At 41.1% G+C, this 11521-nt stretch overlaps 1 protein-coding gene across 1 annotated transcript in view; it reads right to left on the reverse strand.

Annotated features, from left to right (window-relative positions):
• LOC107572644 (inactive dipeptidyl peptidase 10-like) overlaps positions 1 to 11521 on the reverse strand; it is a 32383-nt gene that overhangs the window by 6239 nt on the left and 14623 nt on the right. The window contains exons 5-14 of the mRNA XM_016259069.1: positions 10549 to 10601; positions 9898 to 9979; positions 9146 to 9266; positions 8733 to 8887; positions 6577 to 6674; positions 6383 to 6506; positions 6142 to 6180; positions 5956 to 6063; positions 5792 to 5883; positions 1743 to 1790 (exon numbers count right to left, since the gene is read on the reverse strand). Coding sequence (XP_016114555.1) covers positions 1743 to 1790; positions 5792 to 5883; positions 5956 to 6063; positions 6142 to 6180; positions 6383 to 6506; positions 6577 to 6674; positions 8733 to 8887; positions 9146 to 9266; positions 9898 to 9979; positions 10549 to 10601 — 920 coding nt within the window. The remainder of the gene's footprint in view (positions 1 to 1742; positions 1791 to 5791; positions 5884 to 5955; positions 6064 to 6141; positions 6181 to 6382; positions 6507 to 6576; positions 6675 to 8732; positions 8888 to 9145; positions 9267 to 9897; positions 9980 to 10548; positions 10602 to 11521) is intronic.

Here is an 11521-nt window from a genome sequence, read left to right on the forward strand (position 1 = left end):
CTCCACCGTCATGCCATTCTAGGACCCTATAACACTGTGCTCCTCCTTGCTTTCCTTCACGGTCTAAAAGAGCATATGTTCTAGCTGAACCTCAGGGAGCCAGCACAGCCAGAGCAGCCTCGTTACATTGTTGTTTGGGTTAATGTCAGCTTCCATCGCGCTGCTCTGGTTCGTGACTGGTTTACCAATAACCCGAGGTTTTCTAACATCTTTCTGCCTGCATACTCTCCCTTTCTAAACCCGATAGAGGAGTTTTTTTTGGCATGGCGGTGGAAAGTGTATGACCGAGAACCTTATATCCGTGCTCACCTCCTCCAGGCCATGGAAGAAGCCTGCCTAGACATATCAGTAGATGCATGCCAGGGGTGGATCAGGCATGCAAGAGGATTTTACTCTCGCTGCCTGGCTAGGGCCAATATAGCCTGTGATGTGGACAAGATTTTCTGGCCTGACCCAGACCAAAGATGGGATGCTGAGGCAGAATATTTTGTGTGTGTGTTGTACTGTGTAGTGTTCATGAATGAATAAAAATGTGCCAATGTATACATTGGTTGTGTCTTTTGTGTTCATGTGAAAAGGTTTTTGAGGGGGAGAACCACAAGCAACATAACTTACCAGTTTTGGAAGTATTGTTTTGAATGTATTTCACCAGTGTGTAATACTATGTTGTAGTGTGTGTGTTTTTGAAAGCTTGTGTGTGATGTCTGAGGGAAAAGTTTGGTTTTTCAGCAAGAGTGAATGGTATTGAGTGTAGAGCTTCATTTTGACCTGAAAATAGGATGTTTGGGGAATTGGGTGAGACGTTATGGATTTGTGTTTACTGTTTTGAGAATACGAGGCATAGTTTCAAGAAATGTGTTTAAGCAAATGAGAAAAACTGTAATTGTTGTAGGCTAACCCGATCTCATGAAAGTGCATATAGCACGATTTTCTGCTTCTATTTGGTGTAATATTTCTATGCAGAAATTGGCTTTGGCATGCAAAAGACTGATAAATTCATAATTAATGGCATGGGTGGTTCAGTCGACAGAAATACGGGACACACAGGCCTATAATAACTGCTGAAATGTTTCAGATTCAAATCTCAGATCAGTCTGAGTGCTCATGATACTCACAGTGCGCACAGCCGTACACCTGTAGGACCCACTGACTGACAGTATATTCCAATCTGTGTTTACTGTATATTCAGTTGTTTGGTCTTTGTACTTTTTTTCTTCTAGTGCTTTTCATTTACTGTAAGATTTCTTTACAGTAGTGTAATGACAGTAAACTTTTCTTACAATTTAATGCTGAATCTTACTGTATCTGCACCGCTCTATTTATGTTGTATACTGTAACAGTGATTGACTAGCAAAAGGATTCCTATTTCCCAAAAGGAGGTTTTTGTAACAGTGTTTTGAATTGATCTCACTAGTGTTCTCTAGGCAGTGAAGTAGTGTGTCAGGGTTGACAGGTTTGTGTGTCATCTGAGGCCAAAGTTTGAGTCTGACAAAAGAGAACATGTTTTTGACTAAACTATTTGATTTTGACCTGGAAGTTTGAGGTTTGCACAAGTTTGTGTGTTGTTTTGAGATTGTGGTTATAGTTGTGAGAAAATGGTGAATTGTTTCATGAATTGTGTGTTAGCAATCGAGAAAAACTGTAAACACGACCCACGTTCATTAAATCAGGACACAGTGCTGAAGTTTCATGAATCTGAGGTTTAACTCTGAGGAACGGACACGAACACACATGAATCTCACCTGAAGAGCTGCCGGCGGCTCGAGGAGCCCTCGGTGCTCAGGAAATATCTGCATTAGAACAGACAGACATTTACAGTGCCTTCAAAACACTGTGATCACGTGTAACTTACCCTTCATCCAAATACACACACTTGAGCACTTGACTACTTATATGATGTATTTCCTGTATTTGGCCCAAGAGCTCAAGTGTGTGTCGAACTTTTCATTACCTGATGGGACACACTTATAGTGTTGTAAAAATGCAAGCGTTTACATAGCTTTATTTTTATCTAAAATACTTTGCATTTTAAAATCAACTTCTAAATATCTGTTCAGTAGTCCCTATAACACGACACAATTTAATTTGCGGTGGTTCTAATTAAGGGACAAAAATCAGTTGCAAATGTTGTACAAAATAAATATCACCACTACTCATCTTTGCACCAAAAAAAGCGCAACACTTTGTTTTTCAACCAAATTATATGTAATAGGGCTGCATGATTAATCAAATGCTATTGTCATGCGCATCTTGTCAGTAAACCCGGTTCTGTAATCAGTAGTAAATCTCCATCACCTGCTTTCAGATGGAGCAGCATTTACTACACAGCCGTAGTTCACTGAGAAGCTACGCAAACAGGTGTCATTATAATAATTAGATTTTATAATAATACGATTATATTGTCTGCAATTTTTTTTGTGTAGTTTGTCAGAGAACTACGGCTCTGTGTAGTAAATGCTGCTCCATCTGAAAGCATGTGAAAATACCACATTTAATAACATATTTTTACTCCAAACTCACTTCGTAACGTCAGTCGAGTGTTTGAAATAAATCCTTCTGTGAGATGATGTGGCTTCTTACACAGAATAAGGCACGCAACATATTTCATAGTATTCTAAGCAGTGATAAAGGCTATGTCGATTAGCATTGCATTATAGATTTACTTTATATTAATGAGAATTATAATAAGATGAACTCAGATAAACCATATATTGTAGATGAACTCCATATATTGTCGTAGTCGTGTGTTTATTAGTCACGCTGAATCAATGAAAGCAGTTCAATCTTCTGTTTATCTGTTTATTCTGTTACCTTTCTTCTGCGGGGCATATTTGGAGTTTCAGCGCAAGAGCGCCCTCTGACCTTCGGATGGCGATTTACTGCTGATCACAGAACTGTGCTGCACTGAAAGATATGCATGACAATCGCAGCTTTTGCTAGGGCTGCACAATAAATTGCGATAAATCGCAATCTTGCCAGTGAAGCACGGTTCTATGATCAGTAGTAAATCTCCATCCGAAGGCCAGAGGGCGCTCTTGCGCAGAAACTCCAAATACACACGCAGAAGAAACCCAGGAAATTCCTATAGCGGTAGCTGGATAAACAGAAGATTTAACTGCTTTCATTGATTCAACGTGACTAATAAACACACGACTATGACAATATATGGTTTATCTGAGTTCTTAGTATAATTTTCCTTATAATAAAGTATATAATAATGCAATGCCTTTATCACTGCTTAGAATACTATGAAATATGTTGCGAGCCTTATTCTGTGTAAGAAGCCACATCATCTCACAGAAGGATTTATTTCAAACACTCGACTGACATTATGAAGTGAGTTTGGAGTAAAAAAAAAGTTAAGTGTGGTATTTTTACCTGCTTTCAGAAGGAGCAGCACTTACTATACAGAGCCGTAGTTCACTGAGAATCTACACAATATTTCATAATATCAATGATATCATCTGCAATTTTTTTGCATAGCTTGTCTGTAAACTACGGCTCTGTGTAGTAAATGCTGCTCCATCTGAAAGCACGTGATGGAGATTTACTACTGATTACAGAACCGGCTTTACTGACAAGAGGTGCATGACTACCGCATGTGATTTATCGTGCAGCCCTACCTTTTGCCTAATCACAATTGCGATTTAATTTTGATTAATCATGCAGCCCTAGTATTAATAACACCATAATCAGGCCTGCAGGGGAATAAGGCAAGTTTTTAATTGCTCTGAGCACCCATTCCTCCTTTTAAGGAATAGTTCACCCAAAAATTAAAATTTACTCAACTTTAGGCCATTCGAGATGCAGATGAGTTTGTTTCTTGTTCTGAACAGATTTGGAGAACTTAAACATTATATCATTAGCTCACCACTGGATCCTCTGCAGTGAATGGGTGAAAATGTGTCAGTGGGTTGTGATGTGAAAGGACAAAAGGGAGTGGGACTTTTTCCACTGGAGAAAGCGTTATTGTGAACTACAAACTTGTATTTTGACCAGAAGGTTACAGTGAAAATGACTTTATTGGTTTGTTTCTTTCAAACGAGCAGTTTTTCATTTTACAAGACATTAATCAATGGACTAGAATCATTACTTTTAGATTATTTTGATGTTTTTATCAGCTGTTTGAATGCTCATTCTGATGGCAACCATTCACCGCAGAGGATCAAATGGTGAGCAAATAAATCTGTTCTGATGAAGAAACACCCTCAGGTCATCCAAGATGTAGATGAGTTTGAGTAAATTTTCAGCAAATCCTCCATAAATCCAAACAATAAATAAAAACTACAAAAATATAAGTATTTTTTCACTGCATGGTACGGCTTGGTACGGTTCACTTTTGGGGGGTTTTCCACTGGGTACAGTACCTGGTACTTTTTTTAGTACCACCTCGGTTGAGTTTCCAAGTGAACCGTACCGTTACCAAAACGTGACATGTAAACTCTGCTGATCACGGATTGGCCGGAGAGAATCGTCACTACCTGCGTCACTGAACTTGTGACAAACACAACAGAACCACTAGATTTAAATCAGCACAGCCAGCGAAGGATCGAACGCAACGGTTTTGAACGAAATCAGTTGCAAATGTTGTACAAAATAAATATCACCACTACTCATCTTTGCACCAAAAAAAGCGCAACACTTTGTTTTTCAACCAAATTATATGTAATAGGGCTGCATGATTAATCAAATGCTATTGTCATGCGCATCTTGTCAGTAAACCCGGTTCTGTAATCAGTAGTAAATCTCCATCACCTGCTTTCAGATGGAGCAGCATTTACTACACAGAGCCGTAGTTCTCTGACAAACTACACAAAAAAAATTGCAGACAATATAATCGTATTATTATAAAATCTAATTATTATAATGACACCTGTTTGCGTAGCTTCTCAGTGAACTACGGCTGTGTAGTAAATGCTGCTCCATCTGAAAGCATGTGAAAATACCACATTTAATAACATATTTTTACTCCAAACTCACTTCGTAACGTCAGTCGAGTGTTTGAAATAAATCCTTCTGTGAGATGATGTGGCTTCTTACACAGAATAAGGCACGCAACATATTTCATAGTATTCTAAGCAGTGATAAAGGCTATGTCGATTAGCATTGCATTATAGATTTACTTTATATTAATGAGAATTATAATAAGATGAACTCAGATAAACCATATATTGTCGTAGTCGTGTGTTTATTAGTCACGCTGAATCAATGAAAGCAGTTCAATCTTCTGTTTATTCAGCTAGCACTGTAGGGATTGCCTGGGTTTCTTCTGCGGGGTGTATTTGGAGTTTCTCTGGCCTTCAGATAGAGATTTACTGCTGATCACAGAACCCTGCTTCACTGAAAGATACACATGACAATCACAGCTTCTGTCTAATCGCAATTTCGATTTCATTTCGATTTATCGTGCAGCCCTAATATGTAATATCTAATTATTACATTAATATTTTAACTTGCATATGAAAGATTTCCGTGACCTCTCGCGAGATTTTGGCAAAAAGTCTCACAATTTATTTCCAGATCGTGATGCATGATGGGATACACTAAGCCTAGAATAGCGCTCCGGAGCAGTATTGGAGATAGTGTAGGTTTAGTGTGCATTGAGGGCACTGCGCTTTAGCATTTTTAAGACCTGGGACAGTCTTGTGCACGCTCTCTCAAGTGGCCAAGAGCGCAGGTGTGGGTATTTGGACAGGGCAATAGTTAGATCACGTTTGCATTATTTGATGGAAATGCGTGTTGGCTGTAGAGAAGCCTGGTTTTCATGTGAAGTACTGGATGCTTTACTCACATGCTCTGGCTGTTCTCATCGTAAGCCAGAATCTGCGTCACCTCCCAGTTCCCTGATGTAAGGTGCCGCAGCTCGTTCTGATCCGCACGCGCCTGCAGAAACACAAACACGCTACAGATCACATACACAGACCCAGACGCCGCTCTGTGCTGCCATGTCTGTACCTGAGAGGTGAACATGGCCACGTGCTGGAAGTCTCCTCGTCCTCCCTGCTTCACTGGCACTGTCAAGAAGAAACGGTTGCCGTCTCGACAGAAGAACGGCTCCTGATTCTGCAGAAGCAGCCGAGGGACACCAGATTAAACTCAAGTGACAGAAGATCATGATGCAAACATCTAGTGGAGATTCACCTGTCTGGAGAGCCAAACTTCTGATGTTTCCTCATGCCTCTGTAAAGAAACAACACCATCATCATCACCACCACAATGACAGACACAAATTCATCTATAAAGCACATTATCATCATCTTCCTCATGAAGCGCACAGCTGTGTGTGTGAGTGAGTGAGTGAGTGAGTGTGTGTGTGTGTGTAAGTTGCGTGTGTGTGTGGGTGTATGCGTGTGTGTGTGTGTGTATGTGTGTGTGTGTTTACCTTGATGCAGGCTCCAGTGGTGGAGTCGCAGACAGTCAGAATAGAGACGTTCTGTGCTCGGTTTAACCATCGCACTGCTGTCTTGGTCTTACTGATCCACTTCACCATCACCACATAGTGCTCCCTACAGACACAGAGAGCGTCAGAGTATTGCCTGAGTCTCCAGCGCAGATCCGAACACACAAACTCCATACCTGAGCTTGAGCTCATCTGGTGGTGTGAGTTCAAGTGTGTGTGTCGGTCCGTACAGATTGACCACAAACAGTTTCACCATGGGATTGGGCTGCCCAGCCTGCAAACACAACACGCGTGAACATTTGCAGTTATAAAAACAACTACGGAAATAATTTAATGTTTGCACCAAGAACAGATGACAAAAAAATCTGACATTTCCTTCAACATACCACTGTCCGAAAATGTCTCTAAACAATTGACTCACATTTCAAAATGTCAGAATGTCACTCAATTAGGTAAAAAGAAATCAAAGTGAGTGTCTGTATCAAACCCATCATGCATGAGTCTCAGTGGACTCTCTGAGCGTCGCTGTGCTCCAGTCAATATCCTACATGGACACACCTGAACTAGTTAACTCTGGGTCATTCTACACCCTGCTTAATGGAATCCAAATGGAATTTTGTTTCACGTTTCAATGTTGCTCGTACCTGGGTTAACAGTTAATTGTGGTCTTCGTAAAATGATGTTTCACGCTGTACCTTCCTTCTTATTCGCAGTAACTGGACGAACGCAGCATTTGACTCTAGCTTCCCACATCTTCATATTATATATTGTACAATACTATAAAGTTTTTTCTGAGTGAATTTTTTGGACTATAAAGAGAAGAATTAAATGGTCTATTCACTTCAGTTCACATTTTTCCCCTCAAGCATTGAAACTCTTGTTTATGCCACACAATTTTTCCGTGACTGTCTAAAGCATGTGATTGGGTGTCTGTAGCACTGAGGCGTGACGTTATAACACTGAATTGTTTCACAATGTACATTTGGCACCAAAATACAGAGTTAACACTGCAAAAACTGCTCTGGGTGAAAAGCAGGCTTTAGTAAGGCAACCCAGAATTTCCCTCTTATTTCACCCTTTTAATACTTTATGCTCATTTTACATAAAATAATGCCATTTGTGTCTTTAATTGTCCCCCCTAACCACGTGATACACCATATGGACATAAGTATTGGGACGCGTGACCGTTAAACCAATAGGGACATTAATGACGTGACATTCTAAATACATTGACATTAATATGGAGTTTGTCTCCGTTAACAACTAACAACTTCCACTCTTCTGGGAAGACTTTCCAGAAGATTGTGAAGTGTTTCTGTGGGAACGTTTGCCCATTCATCCAGTAGAGCATTTGTGAGGTCAGGTACTGATGTTGGATGAGAAAGCCTGGCTCACAATCTTTGTTCCAGTTCAACTCAAAGGTGTTGGATGGGGTTGAGTTCAGAACTCAGTGTTCTTCCACAACAAACTCATCCAACCACATCTTTATGGAGCTTGCTTTGTGCACTGGGTCACAGTCATGCTGGAATAAAAAAGGCCCTTCCTCAAACTGTACCCACAAGGCTGGAAGCACAGCATTGTCCAAAATGTCTTGGTATGCTGAAGCATTCAGATTTGCCTTCACTGGGAGTAAGGAGCGGAGCCCAACCCTTGAGAAACAGCCCTGTACCATCATCCCTCCTCCAGCAAACGTAACAGTCAGCACAATGCAGTCAGGCAGGTATTGTTCTCCAAACCCAGACTCGCCCGTCAGACTGTGTGATTGGCCGCTGTGCAGAACAGGTTTCCACTGCTCCAGAGTCCAGTATCTGTGTGCTTTATTCACTCCATCCCACACTTGGCATTGCACTGGTGATGTGAGGCTTCATGCATCTGCTCAGCCATTGAAACCCATTCATGAAGCTCTGCTGCACAGTCTTTGTGTTGATATTAATGCCTGTGGTAGTTTGGATCTCTTCAGCTCTCGAATCAGCAGACCTCTGGCGACTTTTACGCACCATGAGCCTCAGCATTTGATGAGACGTTCTGTGAATTTACGTGGTTTCTGCAGTTCCTAAATACTTCCACTTTCCAATAATACCACTTATAGTTGAGCGTGGAATATCTGTCAGGGATAAAATGTAATGAACTGACACTGGAACTTGAATTCACTGAGCTCTTCAGAACAACCAATTTTTTCCACAAAGATTTGTAAATGCAGACTGCATGGCTAGTGCTAGACTTTAAACACCTGTGCCAAATGGATCTGATTGAAACTGCTGAGTTTGATAATTAGGAGGTGTGTCCCAACACTTTTGTCCATGTAGTGTACATCTGAGCAAGAGGATGTTACCTTCGGATACGGGTACTGTTTGCCTTTAGGGTATGTAGAGCCGGTGAAAGTGGGCAGCGCCATGTTTGGCACCAGACTGTCATTCAGGACCAGAAAGGCCAAGCGTTCGCCGTCAGGTGACCACCAGTGCGCCACATGCGTGTGAAGGACCTCCTCTGTGCATGCGTGTTGCCAACAAAACAAGAGTTACAAGACTTTTTATTTGTGTTGTATGAGATCTTAGAGTCAAACACAAACACCTGAGCTTCACCATACAGCCCTCTTCTTCATCTGGGGAAACTGAGAGCTAACTTACAATCAGCTTACACAAGAGAAAACTGGACAACACTTACTGTGTCTCACGAGAGGAAAGATGCATCATCATCATATATTTCTTAAATCTTCTCATAAACAGAGATATAACTGAGCCTCACCTTCATAGAGCCAATCAGCGATGCCATTATAGATGACGCCCTCTTTCCCCGATGAAGTCAATCGCAGCGAGTTAGTCCTGACGTCCGACTGATAGTAAATATTATTCTCAAATATGTACACCTACACACACACACACACACACACACACACACACACACACACAGGGGATATTTAAAATCAATCTTGATCATGCTCTTATTAAACCACAGTATAACTTTACAATTACAGAAAATTGCAGGAATTCCAACTTTAAATACTGCAACTACACTTAAACTTGGCTGTGTTTTATTCAGTGTTATTGCATGTGCTCTGACACGCTGCTTAGACACATGACTCGAGTTTGAATCCAGAGTGTGTCCTCAAGTCAAGTCAGATTAATTTCAAAGTCGAACTGTTATGTCTATAACGTATTAGTGCTTTATATAGAGCGGGTTTTAGGGCTTGCTGATATGACAACATATAAAGATGATCTGGATTTATTGTATTTATAGCATTGTCTAGCACATAAATGAGCACAGTAGTGACTCGGAAACACGTCTGTGCATTCAAAGCAATTAAGTTTCACAATCTGCTATAAACCTCCTTACCATCTCAAAACATGATCTGATCAAAACCGAACACAAACACAATGCGAATACGTAACTGTTAACACATTTAGTCTTCTAGACCGTCACTCTGGAATCAACAGCTCCACTATTTGAGGAGTGTCTGAAGGTAAAGAGTAAATGTGAATAACGAAAGAAGAGCTCACCAGCTGCTGGCCCTGAACACCCCACGCCGCGTGCTGCAGTTTAGAGTTCAAGACCTCCGGAGGATCCAGCTGCAGAACCTCCCTACACACACACACACACAGAGAGAGAGAGATACATACACACACACACACACACACATACACACACACACACACACACACACAGACACACACACACACACACACAGACACACACACACACACACACATACACACACACACACACACACACACAGAGAGAGACACACACACAGTTTTCAGACTGACATTATCAGCAGCTGGTGTGTTTCTGCTGCAGTAGGTGATTGCTGGCTGATGCTGCTCATCTACTGGTGTGTTTTATGGGTGAATGTGAGCTGAATGGATCTCAGCGCTCCTGTCAAACACTGATGATCAGAACAGCGTTCAACATCACGGCAGCACGTTCAAAATATTTCTAATTTCCACCACTCCTTCTCTCCTATCAGGACTTATTTACTTGCACACTGTAACGAAGTACTTTGCTTCACGATATTTGAACCCCTCAGCTCATTTCACATGGTTCTGCCTACAACACTTAAAGTAAAGTCCTGTTTAAAGACTGAATCCTATTCCCTGTATTCTCTGAATGTCTGTGAGATACAGTGAGATCAGTAAAAGCTCTTACTCCACCTGGTGTGAATGCTGTATATGATGTAGGACGCCGTGAACGAGTGCCGGTAAACCTGCGGTCAGAAAACAACCCATATTAAACACAACAATCTTGAAGAAATTTTAAATGACTTAAGTCAAGTCAAGTCAAGTCACCTTAATTACCTTTGATTCACAGTTAGTGAGAATAGAGAGAATATTAAGTGTAATCTGATCCTAAACTCAATAGTTAAGTCATATTAATAGAATGAGAGTTCTTATTGAACGCTTGCTTGAAATTATTTTAAATATACTGTATGTGAACAAACTAAATGTCTAATGCCTCTATTGCACTGAGCTCAATGATTCATTGTGATTTTCTTGTCTTTCAGGGACAAAAAAATTCTTTAAAGGTACTATATGTAAGAAGTTTTTAGGCTGCCTATAAAAGTACGCAAAGAATGCAGGTTAGTTCCCCTTCAAGGGAACTTCGAGCTGCGTCCCCCTCTAGGGGACATTTTGGGGAATGCTGCCAGCATGACCGGTGTCTGAAGCATGTGTAAAACAACGCCAATCCTATTGGTCCACGTGGCCCGTGACGTCATAAGCGGGTAACCAAAAGTATAAAAGGGCATCTGCTGAATACGTCATCAACTTTTGTTGTCTTCGGAGCTCTGTTTGTTCACATGTGTGAAACGAATCTTCCTGGTGAGTATGACATAATCGGTTTACCTAATGCCACGGATAATGCTTTTGCTACGGATAATGCTCGTGTTGCTATAACGATGAAGTGTGAGCACAGAGTCGTTTTTTAGCTCAGAGTGTGCGGGATTACAAGATCACGGGCGGAGTTCAGTTATTCAGTTCAGTTGTGCCTCTCTAATATGCATTTCACGAGTTCACACTTACATATAATAGGATTTAGCCAATAGTAAGCATATTTGGCGTGCTATCTTGAAGGAGGGCTCCGAGCTCGGAATATAGCCCAAACCCAGAGAACCCCCCCCCCCCCCCC

This window comes from Sinocyclocheilus grahami, unplaced genomic scaffold (genome assembly GCF_001515645.1).
Source record: "Sinocyclocheilus grahami isolate Dianchi unplaced genomic scaffold, SAMN03320097.WGS_v1.1 scaffold1785.1, whole genome shotgun sequence".
Taxonomy (NCBI): domain Eukaryota; kingdom Metazoa; phylum Chordata; class Actinopteri; order Cypriniformes; family Cyprinidae; genus Sinocyclocheilus; species Sinocyclocheilus grahami.